The sequence below is a fragment of the Dryobates pubescens genome, chromosome 31 (genome assembly GCF_014839835.1).
Source record: "Dryobates pubescens isolate bDryPub1 chromosome 31, bDryPub1.pri, whole genome shotgun sequence".
Lineage (NCBI taxonomy): Eukaryota > Metazoa > Chordata > Aves > Piciformes > Picidae > Dryobates > Dryobates pubescens.
The window spans coordinates 6,065,005-6,089,260 of NC_071642.1; the positions used below are offsets into that span (position 1 = coordinate 6,065,005).

The 24,256-nt window shown below is 57.4% G+C and overlaps 1 protein-coding gene across 1 annotated transcript in view; it reads left to right on the forward strand.

The window, feature by feature from the left end:
• The first annotated feature begins 2,967 nt into the window (after nucleotides 1-2,967).
• UNC13A (unc-13 homolog A) overlaps nucleotides 2,968-24,256 on the forward strand; it is a 37,237-nt gene continuing 15,948 nt past the window's right edge. Inside the window, exons 1-22 of the mRNA XM_054174841.1 lie at nucleotides 2,968-3,120; nucleotides 7,797-7,826; nucleotides 8,170-8,269; nucleotides 8,469-8,586; nucleotides 8,755-8,878; nucleotides 9,024-9,097; nucleotides 9,185-9,239; nucleotides 10,017-10,052; nucleotides 10,558-10,768; nucleotides 12,939-13,550; nucleotides 15,353-15,446; nucleotides 16,510-16,559; nucleotides 17,435-17,513; nucleotides 18,803-18,808; nucleotides 19,667-19,738; nucleotides 19,971-20,190; nucleotides 20,443-20,670; nucleotides 20,956-21,097; nucleotides 21,467-21,636; nucleotides 22,077-22,192; nucleotides 22,297-22,460; nucleotides 22,714-22,864. Of these exons, the coding sequence (XP_054030816.1) occupies nucleotides 3,099-3,120; nucleotides 7,797-7,826; nucleotides 8,170-8,269; nucleotides 8,469-8,586; nucleotides 8,755-8,878; nucleotides 9,024-9,097; nucleotides 9,185-9,239; nucleotides 10,017-10,052; nucleotides 10,558-10,768; nucleotides 12,939-13,550; nucleotides 15,353-15,446; nucleotides 16,510-16,559; nucleotides 17,435-17,513; nucleotides 18,803-18,808; nucleotides 19,667-19,738; nucleotides 19,971-20,190; nucleotides 20,443-20,670; nucleotides 20,956-21,097; nucleotides 21,467-21,636; nucleotides 22,077-22,192; nucleotides 22,297-22,460; nucleotides 22,714-22,864 (2,874 nt within the window). The 5' untranslated portion in view covers nucleotides 2,968-3,098. The remainder of the gene's footprint in view (nucleotides 3,121-7,796; nucleotides 7,827-8,169; nucleotides 8,270-8,468; nucleotides 8,587-8,754; nucleotides 8,879-9,023; nucleotides 9,098-9,184; nucleotides 9,240-10,016; nucleotides 10,053-10,557; nucleotides 10,769-12,938; nucleotides 13,551-15,352; nucleotides 15,447-16,509; nucleotides 16,560-17,434; nucleotides 17,514-18,802; nucleotides 18,809-19,666; nucleotides 19,739-19,970; nucleotides 20,191-20,442; nucleotides 20,671-20,955; nucleotides 21,098-21,466; nucleotides 21,637-22,076; nucleotides 22,193-22,296; nucleotides 22,461-22,713; nucleotides 22,865-24,256) is intronic.

Consider the following 24,256-nt stretch of genomic DNA (forward strand, 5'->3'; position numbering starts at 1 on the left):
ATCTAAGGACACTGCAGCCCTGACAGGGTGGTGGTCATGAGGTGGGCACCATGGAAATGGGATGCTGCCAGGGCTAAGGTGGTACCATGCAGCCAGCCCAGTTTAGCAGAGCTAGTCCATACTCATGGGCATTACCCCAGCTTCATGGGAATGTGGAATTACTTTCCATGTGCCAGAAGAGGGGTGAGCCCCTCCTCAGGTAGGCAAGAGGAAGTAACTGCAGTGTTGGTTGCCATGCCAGGCATTAACTCCTGCCCTGGCATGGGCCATCTCTGCCATCCCTGGGTCAGAGCTGCTGGGAAGAGAAGCACCAGATGACCTGGAAACAATCCCCACAATCAGCACAGACTGGGGGAGGAGGTGATAGAAAGCAGACCTGTGGAAAAGGACTTGGAGATGCTGATGGATGAGAGATCATTAAAATGATCAGGGGACTGGAACAGCTCTGCTACAAGGACAGGCTGAGGGAGCTGAGGGTGTTCAGCCTGGAGAAGGCATTGGGGGCACCTAATAGCAACCTTCCTATACATGAAGGGGGCTACAAGAAGGCTGCAGAGGGACTGTTCCCAAAGGTCTGCAGTGACAGGATGAGGGGCAAGGCTTCAAACTAGAGCAGAGCATATTTAGATTGGATTTTAGACTCTGGGCAACTTGATCTAGTGGAGGATGTCCCTGCTGACTGCAGAGGGGTTGGACTGGATAACCTTTGGAGGTCCCTTCCAGCCCAGACCATTCTGGGATTCTATGAAGGGAGTGTGACTGAGCCAGCTTCTCTGTCTAGAGGGCCCTTGGGCAGGAATGCTTCAGCATTCCCACATTGCCCAGGATGACTGGCTTCTCTGCATGGATCTGGTGGTATGAAACTCAGTGCTCTGCTTCAGTTTCCCAGGCATGCAGGACTCTGCCTACCTCTGCAGCACCCTACATCACCTCCCTGGGCATCCCCCCCTGCTGCCTGCTCGTAGCATGGCTGGGTGTGCTTGGGCTCCATGCACAGCCTAGGGTGGGTGTGCACACCTGTGTGCTGGCTCATGCAGAGGGCTGGCTCACTCCAGGGCTATGGGCCCTGGACTGGGCTGGGACTATGATCAGTGATCAGAGGCACTATGCAACACCAGAGCAGGGCACCCAGGGCCCTGCACATCCTCCCTCACTGTCCTGTCCCTCAGCTTCCCTTGTCATCTTTTTGTCCCTTGCTGTCCTTGACCCCACCTTCTGCTAGGCCCTGCAAGATGTGATGATCCCGTGGGAGTAACATGATGCCACCCTTGTTTACACTACAGAGTCACTGGCAGCAGTAGGGTGGAAGAGTGAATCCATCACCTGGCTCTGCAGCAAGAAGGGAGGCAGCCAGGGGCAGGCAGACAGAGACAGCTGCAGGATAGCTGGGGAGGGACTGTTTAGAAGGGCTTGTAGTGCTGGAACGAGGGGTAATGGTTTGAAACTAGGAAAGGATGGATTTAGGCTGGACATCAGGAGGAAGCTCTGCACAATGAAGGTAGTGAAATACTGGAACAGGTTGCCCAGAGATGCGGAGGCCCCTTGCTGGAGACATTCAAGGTCAAACACGGTGGAGTCCGGAGTAACCTGATCTAGCTGGAGGTGTCCCCTGCTCATTGCAGGGGGGTTGGATAAGAAGACCTTTGCGGGTCCCTTCCAACTCGATACATTCTGTGGTGAAACCCTGATTCAGTGTGGCAGAGGCACCCACAAAGCAGACAGCAACAGTGACCCAAAAATGTAGATTTATTGTAACCAAAATTATTCAGCACTCTTCCTAACACAGTCAAGTGACAGGGTGGGATGTCAGTTGGGAATACACTGTGACACAATCAGCTGAGCTCCAGCCCTAGGCTTTAAAGAGTATTCTTTCTAGGAGCATGAACCAAAATGTACTCATTCTCACTCCTAAGGTGGAACCTCCCACCGAAGGGTACCCAAAATACACACCAAAGGGAGGCTGAGGACTCAATCCACAAAAGTATCTTTAGATACCATTGCAAGGGGAGAGGATCTTACTGCCAAGCTGCTTCCTGCGTGGAAACCAACTCCAAATGTCTCTGTAGTGGGACTCCATTGTTCCTCTCAGTCGAGGGTGCACTCTGGTCAGTTCTAATTAGTTGGAGGGCCAAGCTCACAGAACCACACCAAAGCAAGGTAAGAGCCTGGGCCTGGAAGCACCAGGTATTGTCCAAAAGGCACCAAGCTGATCTTAATTGGCTCCTAGTGAGCCCCCAACAAGCCTTAGTCCTCTGTCAGGTGTCTGCCAGGCTTTGGTGTCCGTCAGGGCAGTTGTACCTGCCACGCTGAGCTCATGTTCCCAGATGGTGGAGCTGGGGCCTCTGCTTTAACTCCCACGTGGGACCCCTTCTGTATCCTTTCCTGGGCCTCTCCAGTCCCTGAGATGTGACCTGAGCATCTCTTTGGAATGTGACACTGAAGGTGGAGAGAGGGGAGGGGACCCTCCTGGGAAGGGCCAACAACAATTTATGCCCCCCTGCTTCACCCCATTCGTGAACAGGCACAGCTTGGCACATCGCTGCCTCCTGCCCCAGGGGCTGTAAGCCTGCCCAGGGGGTAGGGTGGACGCTGCTCCCCAAAATCACCTCTCCTTTGGGGCTGCGCAGGCAGGACGGAGTGCCCCAGAGCTATACAAGCCAGATGCCCCCAGCTTCCAGGGCCAAGGAGAGCACCACAGACCCCGGGGCTGTGCAAGGCAGGCCCCTGGCGCAGGGTGGGCTGGGCAGGTTCTCCCCTCTGGGAGCGATGTTGGTAGGACGGAGCCCCCCCGCCCCCCTTCCCCGGGTAATGCGGATGTGGCAGCTCCGCGCCGCGCAGCCGCTCCGCCGCCGCACACACCGAGGCTGGCCTCGCCCAGCCCATCGAGCGCCGCCCGCCCCTCGGCGCGGCGCGGGGCGGTGCCCGGCGGCTCCGTTACGCGGCGGCGGGGGCGGGGGCGGGGTGGGGTGACGTCAGGAGCTGTCCCCGGTGCTGGAACAAGATGGCCGCCCGCTAGCCACAGGGGCGGCGGCGGGAGCGGCGCCGAGCCCCCTCCGCGCCCCCTCCGCGCCCCCCGCGCCGGCGCCGCCTTTGGGACCATGTCGCTGCTCTGTGTCGGAGGTACCGGGGCAGAGGGGAGCATGTCGCGGGGAGGGGGCGGCGGGCCGCCCCCAGGAGCCCCGTTGGCTGCCACGGGCGGGTCCCCCTGCCCCGGTACCGACAGAGCTCCCTGCGGGGAGCAGCGGGATGCTGGGGTCCGGCGCAGGCTGGGAGGAGGGTGTGGGAAAGGCTTCATTCACAAAAAACCGGCGCCCGGATTTATGAATGAACCGGCGGGGGCGCGCGCGGCGCCGGGCCCTGGAGCGGGGGTGGGGAAGCGAGGGGGTGCGTGGGCACTGCCCGCCCACCCGGGGGCACCTCCGCCGTGGGCAGCGCCAGTGAAGGAGGCCCCCTTGCAGCTCCCATCCCAGCCTCCCTCGTCTGACCCTCTCCACCTCCAGGCCCCTTGAAGCCTCCTTCTTTTCCCTCTCCCCCTCCCCCATCTTTCCCCACTCACCCCTCAAACGCAGTCCTGCAAAGACCCCCACCCGTTCACCCTCTCATCTCTCCCCAAATACCCCCTCAAACACGCCTACAGAGCCCTGCTCCACACGTCTATCCTTAAGCACCCCCACCATGCAGACACAAACCCCTGTGTTCCCAAACGTCCCCACCCTAAGCATGCCCCAGATGCCCCCCAATGCCCCACCTCTATCTCCAAGTCCCTCAATTTCCATGCCCCAAAACCCCTCACTCCAAAGACCCTCCCTGCTCCCAGACATCAGCTGTCTCCAAGCACCTCCACATTCCCATCCTGCCAAACCAACCCCATACATCTCCAAATCCCCCTATTTTCCTCCCTCCCCTGCCCCCCCAACTCCTATACACTTCCCCAGATTACACCCCCCCCATGCCCCTGCACATGCAGTCCCACCTCGGGCATGATGATGCTGGGGGAGTTGTATGCAGCTATGAGGATCAGGGCAGGAGTGTGGTGGGGTGGTGGGGTCCCACTTAGGGGTGCTGGTCATCCCATATTGGGAGGACTGTGCATGTGGGGGATCCTCGCACTCGGGCATGTTGAGCCCTGCCCAGCTCGGTGCACAGCAGGATCCTGCAGTCACTCTGGATTGTGTGCTCAGATGAGGGAGTGAGAAGTCTGGGGGGGTCCCTTTCCCCCTTTCCAGGTCCTGTGGCACCATGAGGGGGAGGCACTGGTGAGTCTCAGGGTGGCAGAAGGGAGGTGGCAGAGTGGCATTTGGGAGCAAGGTGAACAGTGTCCCCTCCCCAGGGGAAATCAGGAGGACAATGGGAGCTTTCCCTCTCCCACCGCATCCTTGTCCCTTAGGTGCTATCACAGCCACCTCTCCCACGGCAGTGCGGTGAGCAGCTGCCTGGAAGGCCAGGAGCTGAGCTAAAGCTGGCATGCCCTGTGCAGCAGCCAGTCCCAGGTTGGGGTCTGCCCCTCTGGCAGGGGAGGCTGGCATCTTTGCTCCCATTTAAGGGACTGTCACACAGCGTGACACCTCCGGTGAAGCCGAGGGTGGAGGGGAACAGCTCCCTGAGGGTGGATGGTGAGAAACAGCTCCCGTCAGGTTCAGGCTTCCCCCACCTCCCAGCTGCTGCTCGCTGGAATTTGCTGTTTCTGTCATCCTATTTTTAGGGTCCCAGGGGTGGAGGTGCCACCCCACAGCCTCCCTCAGTCTTCTCTTATCTCTCTTAAGGGGCTGAGGCCATGCACAACCCCTGAGAGCTTCATGCTGGGGGGATGCACCTCAGTGAGGGGCACTGAAATGGCCCTGGGGTGAGTGAGGACAGGGATGCATGTCTGGGAGGAGGGTGTCTGAAGTGGTGAGTGAGACAGATGGACAGGTGGGTGGAGGGACATCTGGAGGAACAAGTGGATAGACGAATGGTCAGATGGATGGTGGGGTGGGGAGATGGGAGCAGGCAGACAGAGGAGTGGGTGGGTAAGAGGATGGGTGGGTAAGTGGATGGGTGGGTGGTTGGATGTATGGTGGAGGGAGGGTGTGGATGGAGAGACAGGTGAGTGAATGGATGGTGAAAGGATGGATGGACAGAGACACGCAGTCCAGTATATGGACAGACAGGTGGATGGATGGGTGAATGGATGGATGAAGAGGTAGGTATATGGTTTTGCAGACAGAAGGATAGACCTATTGTGGGATGCCAACAGCCCAGCCTGGTTTTCACACTGTTGCCATTCTGACCCCTGCCAGCTGCCTCCTGTGCGGTTTCCCCAGTGGGCCAACATGGCCCCCAGGAGGAGGCTGATCACCACCCAGACCTGGAAGATGCCTCAATTCTTTCAACCACCCACTCCCATGGGGTCCTGCTGTCCCCAGCTCCTTGTCTGAAGGATCACAGAGAACTTAACCCAAGGGTGGCACCCCAGGACCCATCATCCCTGTGCCATCTTTGAGGACCTGTTGTTGGGTGGGAGGGTGACACAGCCCACTCTGGGCCATTGGCTGCAGATGGTGGCAGCAGGACTTCTCCTCAACAGTATCTGACAGCCAGAAGAGCCACGTGGTCCCTGGGTGATTGTTTGTTCCTGGCAGCTTGTGTATTTTTGGAGCTTTCCTTCCCCTGCTCTCCTGTCTCAGAGGCAGGAGCTGGTGGAGAGCAGTTAGCACTGATGGCTGCACCTAGGTCTGAGGCAAGGGCAAGCTCCCATGCTGAGGGTCCCTCTGCAGCTCTGAGCACACACCACAGGCAGGTCCTGGTACCAAATAATGTATTAGAGCAGAATAGTAACAAGCCCAATATATTCTAGACTATGAAATAGAAATCAGTGTTACATTATATTATATTATATTATATTATATTATATTATATTATATTATATTATACACAAACCACAAACAGTCTAATATTGTACTGCACAGTGATGCCAGCTGTCCTCACCCAATTGCCTGAGCTCCTAGGTCTGCCACACTAGGGGATCTTCAGGATCCCAGAGCCTTGTACCTTGAACCAGCACCCCCATCCCTGACTGAAGCCCCAGTACTCAAGAGTCCTGTGATTCCCTGGGAGCATGGCTGCCAGTTATGGAGCTGGTGATCTTCCTTTGGGCAATGAGTCACCCTGCCTGTGGCCTTCTTGGCACAGCACAGGTGGCCAAGCCAAAAAGGATCCACTGTTATCTTCTGAAGGGTGTGCTAAGGCTGAGCCAGTGATTTCCCTCTGCCTTACATCCCCCTAGAGGCACCCTGAGGCCAGGCAGGGGCTGCTCATGCTGCCTCCTCTGAACCTTGCTAGGCACGTGGAATTGGTAGCATCCCCATGGCCCCTCCAGTGCTGGCAGTGGGTGATAAGTGGCTGACAAGTAGCATTTCTCTGAAATCAAATTACCTCTGGTATCACCAGGGCTATTTTCATCCCTCCTCAGTCACGTTGGTCCTTCCTCTGCTGGCACCCGCGTCATTTAACTGTTCTCTGGATGCTGTGTCATTCCTTCCCTGCCTGCTCCCCTCCTGGGAGCCCTGAGGACACTGCTTGCCTCTGCCACCTCTTGGCTTTGGCAGTGCTGGTGCCTGGCTCTTCCCAGCTGCCTGTTTGCCTCCCCATTGTGGACAAAACTTGGGTACCAACCCCCCCTGCACTCCCACTTGCAGCACTGGTGTAAAGCTGAGGGGTCATCAGAGCAGGGTTCCTCCAAGCTCCTCTCTATGGCTCTGTCACCCAGGACATCTCTGGAGCCTGGTGACCCACTGGTGATACAGGTTGGACTTGATGATCTTTGAGGGCTTTTCCAACCTTATTGAGTCTATGATACTGGTAGCAGGCATGTGAGACCCAGGGTTTTGCTGGGAGGTTGTGAGTATTGAGGAAGCTTTGAAGGCCTAGGAGTCACAGGAGAAGTTGATTTTGTGCCAAGCTGGGGATTTGATGACATTTGGGGATATTTAGACAAGAAGCTTCTAGGGACAAGAGCATCCTGCTGGCTGGGATCTGCAGCTCCCTGCACTGGGGGCATTTGTTCCCATAGTGCTAAGCAGGATCTGGCCCAGATGCAGCCACTGTCCCACCCCATGCAATCAGCCCCCTGGGGGGAGTCTCCAATGGGCAGGATGGGAGCCAGTCTCAGGTGTCCACAGGAGGGGGACAGGGCTGGGGTGCAGTGGGGGCCACTTTGGGGCTCTCAGCTACACCACACTTTGGGGTACACCTCCACTACCCCAAGGGCTGTGATCAGGTGGGGAGGGTTGCAGCTTCCCTATCCCCCATCTTTCCTGGATGAAATCTGGGTCAGTGGTGGGAGATGGTGAGAGCCTTAACCCTGGTGTTGCTGGGCTGGTGGCTCTTGTGGGGACTGGAGCTGGAGGAGGGTTCTCCCAGTACCCCCCACCCTGGTCCTTTCACAGCAGCACACATATGGTAGCATCCCAAATGGATCTGAACTCAGACATGATGAGGAAAATGCAGGGAAGGGAGGCTGGGCATTTGGGATTGCAGTCAGATGTTTCAGGTTGTCCCAGAGGGGCAGTTTTTGGGAGTAGGCTTTTGTTGCTCTCTGGTGCCCTGCTCCAGCTCATGCCTCATCGCCCTCCTTTGTGCCTGGCACTGGGGGTCTCCTGGTTTATGCCACCAGGAGGAGGGATCTCACCACCTTTCCCCATCTTGCAACTGGGAATGGTGGAGGTGGGGGAGCATTCAGATCTGGGGTGGGAGTCCCCAGCCGCTGCACGAGTCTCCCAGGCTGAACCTCTTCCCTCCCTCTCTGTCCCTTGCAGTTAAAAAGGCCAAGTTCGACGGGCCCCAAGGTAAGCAACCACCACACCTGCCTGCCCACCTTGGGGGGTGGGGCTGGGCTTTGGCTTTTGGGCTGACTGGATGTGGCAGGATCAGAAGAAGGGCTGGGTGGTGGCAAGGGGGTGCCAGGCCCAGCCTCAGCTCTGGAGGCATTGTCTGGCACACACAGAGATGGGGGTGCCATGGACAGGATTGGGGGGGCTCAGAGCTAGCCTGGACAACTTGTATTAGAGCACTGAGGGCAGTGCAGAGGACTCCATGGGAGGGTGGCAGTACAGGGTGCCTAGGGGGTGGGTGCATGGCTGGGGTGGGGGATGCACTGGGGGCCACTTGCCTGTGCTTTTGCTCCCACAGAGAAGTTTAACACCTACGTGACACTGAAGGTGCAAAATGTCAAGAGCACAACCATTGCGGTGCGGGGCAACCTGCCTGCCTGGGAGCAGGACTTCATGTTGTGAGTAACCAGGGGCCGCGCTTGCTTCTCCCGCCCCTGCTGCTCCCTCCTGCCACCCTGTCATGGGGAGGTCCTCCACTGCTAGTGCTCTGCCTGTCCCCAGTCTTGGCAGGCTTACCTGAGTCCTGGGACCAAGGAGACAGGCAGAGGCTGGGGTGGCCCTGGGGCACTGCTGGGGTGACCTGATGCCTCTCCCCAGTGAGATCAACCGGCTTGACCTGGGCCTGACGGTGGAGGTGTGGAACAAGGGCCTGATCTGGGACACCATGGTGGGGACGGTGTGGATCCCCCTCCGGACCATCCGGCAGTCCAATGAGGTAGGGAGCCAGACATGTCCATCCCCCTGTCAGATCCTAAAGGACATGTAGCCAACCCCTGGCTGTCCTTGGAGAGGGCCCTGTTTCAGCACCCTTGGTGCATGGGGTTGTGGTACCAGAGAACGGGCGTCTGTGACGGCTCTCTTCACCCCCATTTCTGCCCTGCAGGAGGGCCCTGGGGAATGGCTCACACTTGACTCCCAGGTTATCATGACTGACAATGAGATTTCAGGCACCAAGGATCCCACTTTCCACCGAATCCTCCTTGACACCCGCTTTGAGCTACCACTGGGTGGGTATCATCCCTGGGCCTTCAGGGCTGGGGGTGCTCATGGGCCTTGGGGGTGAGGATGGGTGTCTGATCCTGTAGCCCCAAAAGCTGGGGGCTGGTTTAGGGTGGGGTATCTGTGCACCAGTTGTGCTCTTTGCTCTTGCAGATATCCCTGAGGAGGAGGCCAGGTACTGGGCCAAGAAGCTGGAGCAGCTCAATGCCATGCGGGACCAGGATGATGTAAGTCAGGGCATAGCCAGGCCCAGGGTGAGGCTCAGGGAGCAGCAGTGCTGAGCAAGCAGCCCTCACTGGCCTGTCTCTCCCCAGTATGCCTTCCAGGAGGAGCAGGAAAAGCCTCTGCCCGTTCACAGCTCCCAATGCTGTAAGTGCTATCCTGTTCTGCCCTGCTGTGAGACCCTCCACTGCCCTGTCCCTCCAGCTCCCCACACCATGGGGTCCATGCTTGCCTTGGGGCACTGGACTCCAACCTAAGTGGGTCTCAGCCTCACTCCACACCCTATCTCAATCTTTGTTCCCATCATCTCTCCCATGTCTGCTGATGTTTCCTTGCTTTCTCCTTGCCCTGCAGTGTTTGAGCCCTCCTGCAGAGCTGAGTTCTAGGGGAAAAGGGGGTGGGTGGGCACAGCAATGAGGCTGGTAAGGACAGTCCTCTGGGGAACCTGGGCAAGGGGCAGCAAGGCTGACAAGGGGGATGCTTGGTGGGGCACTGGCAGAGAGATCTGGGAGAGCTGGGGTGGCAGCTTGGCTTGTCCCAACCTGTGCCATAGCACTGTCCCCAGCCTGGGTTGATGTCTCCATGCCCAGCCTCAGGCACTGTTCATAGCCTGTTTTGCTATCATCATGCCTAGGCCCTGGCACTGTCCCCAGTGCACTTCAATGCCACCTTGCCCACACTTAGACCCCATCCCATTTTAGTACTGCATTGCCCAGTCCCCATCCCTCTCCCCAGCACAGCTCAGTGCCAACGTGCCTCACCCTTGGATGCTGTGCCCCAACCCATCTTGGGGCACTGTCCCCAGCCAAGCTTGGTGCCACCATTCCAGGAAGATGCTGTTTCTTCCCAGCCAGCTCCTGCAGCTGCCCTGAAGCTGCCTCCATACTTACTGTCTCTACCTTTTTTTGTTGTTATTTTTTGTAGGCAACTGGAACTATTTTGGCTGGGGAGAACAGCAGAGTGAGTATCCTGTCCCCTCTTCCCTCTCTGCTTGGTGGTCCCCAATGCATCCCCCTTTTCTGTGCCATAGCCTAGCCTGGGGCTGCTCAGGGGTCCTGTGGCCTCATGCTGTGGGTCTGTGCTGGGTGAGGATGGAAGCACTGAGCCCCCTGTGCTGTGCAGGGCTGTCCTCATAAGCTGGCACTATGAGGCTCTGTACTCTCAGGGTGGCCTGGTGGCAATGAGCAGGTTGGGCTTTGCCTCCATCCTGTCCTCATCTTGCCCCTTTGTGTACATATTATTTTCCCCCTCCCCCTGCCCCTTTTTGCTCCAAGCCCCTTTCTGTAGAGGGGAACCTGCACATCTTGTGCCCCACCACTTCCTGAGTCCATCTCCCCAGCATGGTCCCATGGCTGTGGCAGCACGGTGGTGGCAGTAGCGGGGCTGTGCTGGGCACGGGGCAGATTTGGGGTACCCCAAGCTGCAACATCTGTGGGGCTCTCCTGCTCACTGTGGCCCCTTGCAGATGATGACCCTGACAGCACAGTGGATGACCGAGACAGTGATTACCGCAGCGAGACCAGCAACAGCATCCCACCGCCCTACTACACCACCTCCCAGCCCAATGCCTCTGTCCACCAGTACCCCATGAGGCACCAGCAGCAGAGCTCCCGTGACTCCTACACTGACTCCATGCAGAGCTACGAGATGGACTACTCAGACCAGCATCCCATCAGGTAGTGTTGGCATAGCCAGCTCAGCCTTGGGACCTACTCTCTCAATCTGCCCTCACAGGTGGCAGAGTTCCTGGGGTGATGTCAGGGAGGGTGCTCCCAGGGCAGTGAGTGACAGAGGCAAGGATGTTGAGGTGAGGAAGACGGCGCTGGTGCCAGCCCCAAGACCTACCTTCTAACTGAGAGGATTTCAAGCTCTTCTGGGTCACCACTCTTCTCTGTCCTTGCTGGGCTTTGGGACCCCCAAGCCCCATCTGCCCTTGCTGGGAGCTGAGCTCGTGGGATGTGGCGTGGCTGGGGGTGCAGAGGTGGCTGCAGGCAGGAATGCCTGCTTGGCGTGTCATCACCTTAGCCACAGCGCAGCCCAGTTCCTCGCCGGCATCCGGCCTAAGGTGCCAGCCCCATCCACCAGGACAGAGGCTTCCTGCTGGCATCCTGACAGCAGCAGGGGATGCCAGGGCACGGTGGGTGGCAGCGGTGCGTCGCCTGGAACTTCACTGATGCTCTTCCTCTCCTCCCCGGCAGACGCTATGGTAGCGTCGACTCTGCCGCTCACGGGCGCAGCGACGCTGAGTCCGCTTCTGAGTCGAGCAGGCGGTCCAGCCGCCAGCCTTCCCTTGAGAGCAGGCGGTCCCTAGACCTGTCCGATAGGTGGGTGGCTGCAGCACTGTGTGCCGTGGATGGCTGCAGCACTGTGTGCCGTGGGTGGCTGCAGTGCTGTCTGCTGTGTGCCGTCGCAGTGTGCTGTAGTTGGTCCTTGCAGCCGTGGTGAGGCCAACACCAGTCCTGGCAGGGGTGGTCTCGTGCCACTGCAGGGTCTCTGTCTCCCCGCCCCAGGCTGCCTTGCAGAGGAGCAGTGTTGGCATGCTCTAGGTCTCTCTTGGCCCCGTGGTGTCCCTTCTTGCTGCTGTGTCCCAGTTCATGGGGGTGATGTCCCAGCACCTTGGCCCTGCTCACTGGCACAGTGACTGACTGGCAGCACTGCTGCCTGTTCGCTGTCATGCCAGAAGGTATGGGAGCTGGGGCCTCAGGGACTCAAATGCCACCCTCCATTTTTGGTCACCTCCCAGGAAGCACCTGGCTGGGCAAAAGCCTTATACAGTGATTGGGACCCTCATGGTGTGCCAAGGGTCCCTTCTCTCAGCTCTGGACAGAATCGGGCTGCAGAGGTGAGAGGTTTCCAGACATAAGCCATGACTCCTGCCTCTCTGTTCCCTGACTCCCCAGGGTACCTGGATGATGCTAGTATGCCTTCCTGCTGGCACCAGCGTGGATATTCTCCAGCATCCTCCTTCCTGTGGTGTCTCCTGGCTCCCCACTGCCTGGCCCTCCTACTCTGGGCCCAGGACTCTGCCTATCCTGTCCCATCCCCTTGTCCCCTGAGCCCTTGCCCACTCCTGAGCCCTAGCTGCCAGTGCTGGAGACATGGTGTCAGCCTCTTCCTAGGCATGTCGCTGTCCTGTCTGCATGTTTGCTTATGTGAGCCTCTCTCCATGGACCTCTGCAGCCGCCCTGTCTGCAGCAGCCTCCTGAGCTGCAGGAGACCCTTTGCATTGCTGCTCCCCCAGGAGCAGGTGGCTGTGAATGGGGAGTGCTGGAAGGTCTGAGGCCAATGGGACAGATGGGGGTGGTTGCAAGGGGTCTGGCCCGGCAGGAGGAGTGGAGAGGGAACTCCTTGGGTAGGGATCATGTGGTTAAAGGGAGTGATGGTGCTGAGGGAGGGAATACCCAGGAGGTCTACGGGGAGTTCTGAGGTGTCAGAGTAAGATATTGAGTGATGGATCTAAGGGTTTGGGGCAGGATGGTCTGGGAGAAGCCGGAGGCAGAACCTGGCTGGGGGTGCTGCCTGGCTGCACTGTGCTTCCATCCCTGGCAGGGATAAGCTGAGGGGACACACACCATCACCTACCTCCCCACACTCAGCCCAGTTGAGAAGGTTAGGCCCTTGAGAGTGCCTGACCTGTGGGGCCTGTGGGGCTGTTCCCAGCCCATGGTGTCTCCTGAGTCTCTGCATTCAACTCCCAGGACAAGAAGCCCGAGCCTGGTGCTCACCTAGAGCTCTGCCCCTGGGGAAGCTGCACTGTTGTCTCACCTCAAGCTCTTGCTGGGGTGCATGGGGCAATCCAGGCTGTGGACCTATGGAAGCCCTGTCCTTGTCCCCTTGTCCCCACAGCCCCACAGGAAGCAGCCGCTATGCCTCGTCGGCAGAGCTTAGCCAGGGGAGCTCCCAGCTGAGTGAGGACTTCGAGAACGAGAGCCTGCGGGACTCGGAGCTGGATGAGAGGGATGGAGACTCCTACCACTCCTGCCACAGCTCTGTCAGCTACCACAAGGACTCGCCCCACTGGGAGGAGGAGGAGGAGGAGGAAGATGTCCTCTATTTAGAGGAGGGGGAAGAGGAGGAAGAGGAAGAGGAGGAGGAGGAAGAGTTCAATGAGGATGAGTTCAATGAGGACTACAGTGAGAATGAAGAAGGCTACCCCAAGGAGGAGGAGGACCTGCAGGAGCAGAGCACCTATGAAACCACTGAGCATGATGCCTACCCCTTACCACAGAAATCTCCTGGGCAGCAGCAGCAGCCACCACAACAGCAGCAGCAGCAGCAACCCCAGCTGGTCCCACAGATGAAGCTGCAGCAGCAGGAGAAGAAGGAGGAGAGGAAAGAGGAGAAGGATATCTCTGCCCCCCAGAAGTCCCCAGAGGCTCTCCAGGCCCAGCAGGAATCAAAGGAAGTTCCCCTTGAAGAAGCAACCCATGAACCTGAGCTCCCAGAACTGGCTGAGAGGTAGGAGGGAGATGTTGATCTGTTCCTGGGATTGCTCTGTGCTTGATGACACTGAGGATGCTCTGGAGGTGGGCTGGGGCTGGTGCTGTGCTGCATTGTCAAGGGGCAGCACCGGAGACCTTCTGCAGTGCCTGGGGCCTATCCAGGTGCTTCAAGCACCAAAGTTGGGGAAGCCCACGTTGTGCCACCCAGGCAAGGGTGAGTCCTCTTGGGCACACTGCCTGGGCCCAGCAGAGCTCAATGCATTTGAGATCCTGTCAGGGCTACTGTGCTGCGGGATTATAACCTGGGACAAACCTGGAAATGGAGGAGGTGAGGGCTTGGAGCTGAGATTCTTCTCCTCTGGCTCAAGCTATTGGCTCCCTGCATGGAGGGTGTATGCTGGAGCTCATCACAGTCAGAAGACTGCTTCATAGGAGTCAGTCCTCTCCCTTGGCCAGTGCTAAAAGATCATCCATGGCCTCCTATGCGCTACAGATGAAGTGTTTGGTTGCCAGGTCCCTGCTGCAGCATGTGACTAATTTATATTGAGGGAATAATTTCTATAAGCCTGAAGGAGGCCTATGGGATAGCTGGAGGATAGCTGGACTTGTTACAAAGGCATGCAGTGATAGGATGATGGACAATGGCTTCAGACTGCAGGAAGTTAGATTTAGGTTAAACACTAGGCTGAAATTCTTCCCCGCGAGGGTTGTGAGGCACTGGAACACGTTGCCCAGAGAGGCTGTGGAGGCTTCAGTCCTGGAAGTGTTGCCTTGAGCAACCTGATCTAGTGGGAGATGTCCCTGCCCATGGCATGGGGTTGGAACTAGGTGATTTGTCAGGTTCCTTCCAACCCAAACCACTCTGTGATTCTATGTATTGGTCTCTGCCTTTAATGATTGAACACATTCACTTTAGCGTGCTTTGGTGAGTATCACTGCTCTGTGCAGAGGAGGAGCAGGAGAAGCTTTCTCTTGGTCTTTTATTTAGTTTAAATTGTAGAGCAGAGCTGGTGACTCTGATTTTAAGGAAGCCATAATGATCTTTTTCAGAAAAAATGCACATTTGGGCCCAAGGACTAATCAGAGTCCTGGCAAAGGTCTGTCTGCAGTGCCTGTTGTCTGGGCAGGGGGCTGGGCACCAGGGACTATGGATTTCTGCTAGGGACCACAGCTTAGCACAGGCAAGGCCCCACAGGGGGTCACCTCCTGAGCTGCCCCTGGCGTCATCCCAGCCTGGTTCTGGGCATCCATTTCCAGTGTCATGTCACATCAGGCTCTCCAGGAGGCTGGGATGTTTTTCTTGTCTTCCATGTCTTGATTTTGCAAGAGAGGAGGAAAAAATCCACACCAGCCAGCACGCTCAGGCTGGCAGGTGCTCCTGGGCTTGGAGCCGCTAAGGGGTTGGGAGCTTTTAACTCTGGAAGGTCCCACCATGGTGGAGAGTGGCCAGAGTGTCCTGCTGAGGAGATAAGGAGCAAAGGATGTTGATTCCACATGCTTGTGTCACTGGCACTTCTCTGACCCTCTGCTCCTGGATGGATCCCTCTGTGTCACTTGGGTGCCTAGGGCAGAGAGACTGAGCTGCCCTTTCCCTGATGGCTCCTCCTCATCGCTCTGCTTTAACTGTGCTGCCCTTTGCAGTGGGACTTGCTACCTTTGTAGAGTCCACCCCTGGAGAGGGGTTTTGCCATGGCCAGACTGCCTCAAGGCCCATCAGGACCCCTAAACTGCAGCCTCAGTCTTGCCTGGGATATGAGGGCTGACTCCTTCCTCCCCGGTGCTGTGCTTGGGAGGTGAGCAAGGTGTGTGTGCTTTCAGGGAGCAGGCAGAGGTGGAGGTGCAGGACCCCAAAGCACGAGCCAAAGCCAACTGGCTGAGAGCCTTCAACAAAGTCTGCATGCAGCTGCAGGAGGTGAGCACCCCCGTGGCTACCCGCTGCCGAGTCCCAGAGCTGGCCACATGCTAAGTTGGGATCGTGTCCTCTTCCTGCCACTGGGCATTTTCTGGACACATCTGCTCCCTGTTCCCAAGGACATCCCACACCCTGAGGGCAGTGGGGACCTGGAGGCCTCTAACAGTAGTGGCCCTACAACTCCATTCACACCAAGTGGGACCCTCATGAGGGACAGGGAGCGCTGAGGACCTTCCCTTGGTGTGTGCTGGATGTGGTGTGCTTGTGCCAGCCTCTCCACCCTCTCCTTTGTATTGAGTTGACGATTTTTTGTTCTGTTTTTAGACTCCATCCTCCATCTTTTCATTTTGTTTTGGCTCTGGATTCACCCCCCTGGGGCTTTGGTCCCCCTCCCCACCGCTTCTCTTTTCAGTTGTCCACCACCATGGCCCTTGCACCCGCGCCTTCCCTTCCTGCAGGGAAGGGGTGTAGCCTGCCTGCAGGTAAGCATGTCCAACCCAACGACCCGGCAACCTGTGTGCCCCCATTGTGTCTGGGGTGTGTGTTGTGCAGGGATTTCCCCACGAGGGAGCTACCATTGGCTCTTCCTTCCCTTCTCCCCCAAAACAATGCCCCCTGCACAGGAGGTGGCATTGTGGGACCGTCCCTGCACACACCCCATGCCTGGTGTGTTCTGGCTTTTCCCTGCAATTCTCTCCAGCTGGCTGTGAGTCTGTGTGGACCTGCTGAGCCTTTGCAAAGATGCTTTTCCAGTCCCCCACTTTCACATGTTGCAGCCATCTCCACTGCTTTGCCAACCCAAGCCCCTCTGCTGAAGTGTGCCCACTGCTTGCCTAGCTCAGCCTCTTGAAGGTGTTTCATTCCCAGTGGGAGCCCTTTGCTGAGAAATGCCCCCTCCCTTTAGAACCTGCTCTTCTCTGCCCACGCTCTAAACCCTTTCCATGCCTCCTCAGTGCTGCAGGCATTGGCTGGGCACTCAGATGCCAGCAGAACTGAGCCCTGGGGAGGCAGATGAGATGGGGGCTCAGGACTGCACCTGTGACAGTTGCCCCATGTCTTGCAGGCCCGTGGAGAAGGCGATGGAGAAGCTAAATCCCTGTGGTTCAAAGGCGGGTGAGTACGTGGTACCTTCTGGCTTTTGGGGCTCGCAGGCTGCTCTTCCCTCCTCTTTAGGATGTGATTACTGAATTCATGGGGGGCTGGCATGGGGAAGCATTGTCCAGCTATGGTCATGCAAGGGGCCAGATTTTTGGGCTGAATGCTGGTCACTCGGTGCTTTTGGAGGAGCCAGCAGAGATGCCACCGCTCCATGTCCACGTGTTGAGGGGGAGAACAAGGAGGTGAGTAGGTTGGGATGGGACCGAGCTGGGGTGGTAGTTTCCACTTCTGCCCTGCCATCTAGGACTTGAGTGGTGCCATGGGGACCCCTGAACCTCTCACCTGGGTAGTCTGTGAGTCTTACCCCCATCTCACCCTCACAGGCTGCCCTACTGCTGACCCAGGGAGAACCTGGCAGGTTTCCTTGAGAAACCACCAGATCATACAGAGGTTTTCTTGCAGCCAGGGCTGGAGGCTGCAGGGCAGCATTTCTGCCTGAGCTGTGCTGCTTTGGTTTCTCTTGAAGCAGAAGGGCTCAGTGCTCACCTTCGATGTCGCAGAGGGAAGCTCCAGCTCTCCAACTCCGTGCTGCAGAGCCAAACGGGCTAGGGATTTTTTTCTCCTGTGTTTTGCTGTGACACCACTGAAGCAAAACATCTGCACCTGGAAAACAGCAACTTGCTGGCAGAATCCCCTTCCCCCCAGTTTTTAGTCCAGGGATCCCTGCCCCAGCTGGGGATGAGGTGGGATGGGGGGAGGGGGGGTTCCATGGGTGCATCCTAGGCCACCTGGGGCTTGACCGCCAAGTCCTGAGGGAAGAGCGGGCAGAAGCAGAGAGCCCCTGGCTGCCTCGGCCTCGCCCTGCCTGCTGACTCTCGTCTCTTTTGCAGGCCTGGCGGCGGGCTGATCATTATAGACAGCATGCCGGACATTCGCAAGCGAAAGCCCATTCCCCTAGTTAGCGATTTGGTGAGGCTCCTCCTAGCGTCACGCCGCTCCTGGCCTCGCTTCCGCTGTGCCCCGCTGGACTGCGCCAACGCTTGCCGGGCGGCCGTGCCCTGCTCCCCAGCTGCCTCTAACGTGGCTTGTGTTTTGTGTTTTCTGTTTTCTCTTCTCTGGCCTGGCTTGGCTGTCCAGGGGGGCGGCAGTAAGGTTTCTGCGCTGCATTAACAGCATGCCCGACATTAAGCCTGGACGCAAATCTCTCCCTCTAGTCAGCGATCTGGTGAGCGTGGTCTGAAAGGTTAAAGAAAGAGCACCCTTGGGTGCTGCTGGCCAGCACTGCCCGTCCTGCTCCAGACCCACTGGTAGGGTGTGGGGGTGTCCCAGGCTGTTTGGGGGTCTCCTGGCCCTGGCCCTCACAGTAGGGAGCTGTGAGGACAGCACAGCTGGGCTCTCCCTGCCCTAGGGTGCTTCTCCAGGGCCCTGTCTGTACACCAAGCATCAGATCAAGGCTTCCCTGGGCTGTGTCTCATTTCTCATCTTTTTACCAGTCTGTGTCCCTGGTCCTTTCCTGTCCCACCCGCCACAGGATCCCTACAGCTTGTACCATGCTGGTGCTAGGCAGATGAGCCCTGTGCCAGAGGAGGGGTGGTGCTGGCGTTTCTGAGATGCAGAGACCTCGCTATGCTCTTGTTGCCACCACTGTCACACTGCACCACTACAGCCAAGGCCTCATGCTGGGGTCCCATCCAGCCGCTGGGTGGAAATGCACAGAGCCAGTCTGCTGTCACCCCCTGGTGACAGCAAACAGCAATTTTGGAACCCAGACACCCTTTGCACCAGAATTAGGCCCCCTTCACCTTCTCCCTCTCTTTGTGCCCTCCTCAGGGTACCTCCATCCTGTCCTCAACTTGCCTGCTCTCTCCCATCCTGCTGCCCCTATCTTGCTCCCCCCACTGCTGTCCTCACCCCAGTACCCTCCACCCCCCAGCCCGCTTGGGCAGCCACTGATGCTTCTGCATTGTGTTGTGTTGGTGTTGGGGTTTTGGGGTGTTGGGTTGTGGATGGTGATGGGATGGGCAGAGTGGAGGAGTTGGGCAGGGCTGCTGTTTTTCCCTGCTGGGATTTGGCAGGCTGGAGTCAGCCTGTGGCACGGGGTGGGAAACCCCCTAGAGATTGGCCCAGCACTGGGTGAGGGGTTGGTGTTGCCCCAATTCCCACTTGTTCCAGAGGGAAGGGGCTAGGACTTGCTCTGCTGGAGCTGACCTGCACTAACAGCCTTTTGTTTCCCCCTCGCCGGCCCTGGCTGCCCACAGGCCATGGTAAGTGCCCCTCACCCTTGTCTCCCTGGGCTCTCAAGACATGTTGAGAAGCTGTGCCCTGTTGTGGCTGAACTGGGCATGCCATAGGCTGCTAAATTCCTTCCAGTCTGTTGTAGTTTGGATTGCACCACACAGCAGTTTGGAAATTTACCCCAGGGAGTAAATTTGCCACACTTAGGCAGAATTGGGAAGTCAAATGAAATTATATTTACAGAAGTAGACTAAATATGAAAGTACAATAGGCAGTAAACATATACAACATTTACTGACCTATATTTACAGCTTAACAACAACACAACACCCCCTTGTACAAATAATGCATCTCTCTCTCTTTTCCCCCCTGTACAGACCCACACACCCCTGGACATAAAAGTCCAGAGGGCTGTGTAAAGCTAAGTTCTCTCTATCCCATGCTGCACCTTACCAAACCCAAACAGAATATCAGACATCCAAGCAAGCAAGGTCAAAGGCAGAGACAGAGAAGCAAGAAGCCAGGCAAGGGAGAGCCCAGAGAGGGAGAAAACAAACTTGTGCTGCAAAACACAAGAAATTCTGCAGACCAATTGGATGAGATAAACTTACCTTTCATTATTCTGTCCAGCCCCTAGACTCAAATCCTCTGGAAAACCTTCAGTTAAGCATAGCCCTAAAACCATAACACAGTCCCATGGTGAAGCAGGGTGGCACTGCAGCACTGGCATCTTAGGGAGCTGGGCTGTCCCCCCATGCAACCAGCACCCACTCTTCCCTGAGGTGGGAGTCTATCCCTGGTGTTTTGCAGCCACTGTGACCCCAAAGGAGTGCAGGAGGAACACTCCATGCCCTGCTGGATCTCAGAACTATGTTTCTTTCCCACAGTCCCTGGTTCAGTCCAGGAAAGCAGGAATCACATCTGCACTGGCCTCAAGCACCTTGAACAATGAGGAGCTGGTAAGTGCTGGGGCTGGCTGGGGTGTGGGCAATCATAGTGGGAGGGATAAACAACAGCCAGCTGGGCCAGCAATGAAGATGTGGGGTCTGTGCCACGCCAGCATCCTCCTCTGGTGATGCCAAAGCAGCCAAGATGCTTATGGCTGCATCTGTGGATGAGGTATCTGCACCCTCTCAGATGCTGTACAGGGAAGCCTGAGCTTTCCCCCTGCTGTCTTCTGTCCTTGCACAGAAAAACCATGTTTACAAGAAGACCCTGCAAGCCTTAGTGTACCCCATCTCCTGCACAACACCCCACAACTTTGAGGTGTGGACGGCCACCACCCCGACCTATTGCTACGAGTGTGAGGGGCTGCTGTGGGGCATTGCCCGGCAGGGCATGCGTTGTGCTGAGTGTGGTGTCAAGTGTCACGAGAAGTGCCAGGACCTGCTCAATGCAGACTGCCTGCAAAGTAAGGAACTGTTGCCTGCAACTTCATCCCTTCTCTTTGGGAGGGGGAGGAGGGAGAGGCCCCAGGGAGAGCAATACTTTTGTCTTGTGCATGGGGGAAGTGGTGAGCAGGGCAGCTCTGTCCTGGGCGGGATGTACAGCCTTCCAGGTTAAAATTTGTTCATCCATGGTGGGCATGGGAGGCTCTTGGCTCTCTGCTGGATGACACTTGCCTCCCCCTGCCTCTGTCTCACCTGTGTCTGTCTTCTCCCAGGGGCAGCAGAGAAGAGCTCCAAGCATGGAGCAGAGGACCGGACACAGAATATCATCATGGTGCTCAAGGACCGCATGAAGATCCGGGAGCGCAACAAACCGGAGATATTTGAGCTGATCCAGGAGGTGTTTGGGGTCACCAAGACCACGCACACGCAGCAGATGAAGGCAGTGAAGCAGAGTGTCCTGGATGGCACCTCTAAATGGTCAGCCAAGATCAGCATCACGGGTAGGTACTGGTTGTGCTTGGCACCATGTGCTGTGGGAGGGACCCTGTGGCTGCCCTCATGCACAAGGATGCTGTGTGCTCCAACCCCCTCCTGCCCCTCGTTCTGCAAAGCACCTTCAGCCCCTGGGGCTCTGCCAGGGTACAAGGTGCCTGCTGTGGGGATCTTGGTGTGACTGTGGCACTGACTTCTCTCTTTGCCTGTTTTTTTTCTCTTTGCTGTGTGTGCCACCCATGTGCCTCATGTGGATGGGCACGCATGCTGTACTGTGCCATGCTGTGTTGCAGTTGTTTGTGCCCAGGGCCTGCAAGCAAAGGATAAGACGGGTTCCAGTGACCCATATGTCACTGTCCAGGTTGGAAAGACAAAAAAAAGGACTAAAACTATCTACGGCAATCTCAACCCAGTCTGGGAGGAGAATTTCCATTTGTAAGTTCACCCCTTCCCTCTCTGTCCCCTTTCAGGGCCACTCTGGTCATGCTGGGCTATGCAAGCTGTTGGCATATCGCTGCAGGGTGGTGGAGGCCTCGACCTGCCCCATCTTAGGGTGGACAGGGGGCTGCTGGGAATGCTGGGTTTGTGCGAGGGAGGATTTGGCTTCCATCTATGGGAGCTGATCCAAGCTGGGGCAGAGCCCTGCCAAGCCCACCAGGGAGGACTGGGGCCCCCACATCTACTCTCTTCCCCAGTTCCTGCCTGTTGCTGGGGTGACTCCCCTTGTTTAGGGAAACAGAGGCTGGGGAGAGCCTGGAAAGATTTCCCCGCTCATCTGGGGCTTGCCTCTTCTCACCTCCCCAGTGAGTGCCATAATTCCTCTGACCGCATCAAAGTCCGCGTCTGGGATGAAGACGACGACATCAAGTCCCGCGTCAAGCAGCGCTTCAAGAGGGAGTCTGATGACTTCCTGGGGCAGACAATCATTGAGGTCCGGACCCTGAGCGGGGAGATGGACGTCTGGTACAACCTCGGTAACCGGCTGCCCTGCCATGGCCCCGAGTTCCCAGGAGCTGGTGCTGCCAGCCCTGGCCTGAGGGCTCTTCAGCACCTCAGTGCTGTGAAAAACACTCAGCAGTGAAAGCCATGGGGATTGAGTGTTCTCCCAGGGTCATTCTCAAAACCCTGTACTCAGGAGGTCTGGAGCCCTGGCCCTTTGTAGAGTGGAAACTGAGGCATGGAGAGGCCACATCTCTGTAGCCCATGGAGAGGAGATCTGGCCAAACTCCTCTCTGCAATGCCTTGGTTGCGTTGTACTCTCGCCTGGCTGCGCTTGCTGCTGGGCATCCCCTTGGCCCCAGCCCCGAAGAGCCCCTCAGCTGCTGGAGCTGGCTGCCCATCTTTGGGGCCAGGAATGAGCAGAGTAGCTCTGGGGAAGACCTCACATCTTACCCCCCTCCCTGTATCCCTGCAGACAAGAGGACAGACAAGTCAGCTGTGTCAGGAGCCATCCGGCTACACATCAGTGTGGAGATCAAGGGCGAGGAGAAGGTGGCTCCCTACCATGTGCAATACACCTGCCTGCATGAGGTGAGCAGCTCGAGTAGGCACAGGGGCATGGCCCCTGCCCCAGCAGTGCTTCTGTGCCACAGCACTGGCCGTGGGGACCTGATGGGACTCCTCTGTGCTTCCAGAACCTTTTCCATTTTGTGACGGATTTGCAAAACAATGGGGTGGTGAAGATCCCTGATGCCAAGGGGGACGATGCCTGGAAGGTTTACTTTGATGAGACAGCCCAGGAGATTGTGGATGAGTTTGCAATGCGCTACGGGGTGGAGTCCATCTACCAGGCCATGACGTGAGTTCCTTGCCCTCCACTCTGCTCAAAGAATCTCCAGCTGTCCTGGGTTGGGGAGGTCACAGTCAACATATTCCTCTTCTGCTGCTGTTTGCACCCACCTGCCTGCCACAGAGGCAGGCGTGCTCCCCTGGCACACCCCACCCCTGTGCACCCCTCCCTCCCCTTCTCTGCCTGCACTCCAAACCCTGTGCCCCTTCCTGCGGGCAGTCCCTGCCGTGGCCCCGCGCTCACCGTTCCTCTCTCTCTGCAGGCACTTTGCCTGCCTTTCCTCCAAGTACATGTGCCCAGGGGTGCCAGCTGTGATGAGCACCCTGCTGGCCAACATCAATGCCTATTATGCCCACACCACGGCTTCCACCAACGTCTCAGCCTCCGACCGCTTTGCCGCTTCCAATTTCGGGGTAAGTCCGATGGTGCGTAAACCTTCCTTCCTTCTTCTCTCTTCTCTTGGGAGGGGGTGGGGGGCTTGGGATGTTAACAGGGCGGTGCAAAACACCCGGCTCCAACCTGCAGCTAGGCAGCAGAGGTGGTTAGCCTCTGCTTGCCCAGAGATTATCCCTACTCCCATTTTTCAGGAAGGAAAAGAGCCACCACCTTCCTGGGAGAGGGTCTAAATGTACCCCCCAAATTCCTGGGGTAAAAACTGTGACTGGAGTCCAAGTGGGATGGGATGCTGGGTGGCAGGAGGGGAAAACTTTGGTGGCAAAATCACAAGTGGTGGCAAGGAGCTATCCTTGCAGCTCACCGGGAGTTTTGCACAGCCCAGTGCACTTTGGGCACACCCTGGCACCACTGCAAACTTGCTTGGTTGTTCCAGCACCCATGGGTGCCTGCTGGGTCTCTTGCATGTTGCAAGTGTGGCGAGTTTGTGCTGAGGCCAGGTGTGCCCTTGGGGACATGGGCAAGAAGGGACTGTGTCATCCCAGAGGCAGCAGGTGGCTGCCCTGGGTGCACACAGGTCAAGCCAGGATCTGGGTCAGAGGAAGTGTTGGGTAGCCAGGGATGTAGCCAGAGCCACACACAGCTTGGAGCAGCAGCTGCTTTGGCTCACCTTCCAGTGCCTGTTGCAGGGGTAGCAGAGGATCGAGAGGTGCCTGCAGGGCACGCAGGAGGAAGCTGCACAGAAGAACAAAGCACTTCTTGTCTGATGTGGAGGGTGTTAAAAACCTGTTTCTTTCTCTTTTTTTAGAGAGCCTAAGGCTGGGTCCTAGAGTGCCCTGCCTGTCGCTTTAACGCCGGGTACCGGTGGTGTCCAGTTTTAAAGCTCTGCAGCGCTGCCGGGAATGCGCGGTCTCGGCTCGGCCTGCCGAGGGCGCCCAAGGTTTGAGGTTGCCAGCGCAGGCTGCAGGCTCGGCCGAGCCACGGCCAGGCGGGCGCGGAACTCGCTGCCCTGTCCTTTCCCCTTGGGGAGCTGCTCTGGGCTCTCCAGAGCCCTGTGGGCAGCCCTAACCCGGTGCAGTCAGTGCTGTGGGGGGAGCTTAGGGCTCTCGTGGGCGGCTAGATGCTAGACATCAGCGGGGTTGTGCAAAGCACCCTTGGCAGCAGTGCAAAGTGAGATGCCTCCTGGTAGCATTTTGGGCCAGAGTGGCTCATGTATCACAGAATCACAGAATACTAGGGGTTGGAAGGGACCTCTGAAGATCATTGAGTCCAATCCCCCTGCCAGAACAGGATCACCTGGAGCAGATCACACAGGAACACATCCAGGCAGGTCTTGAATCTCTCCAGAGAAGGAGACTCCGCAACATCTCTGGGCAGCCCGCTCCAGGGCTCCAGTACCCTCACAGTGAAAA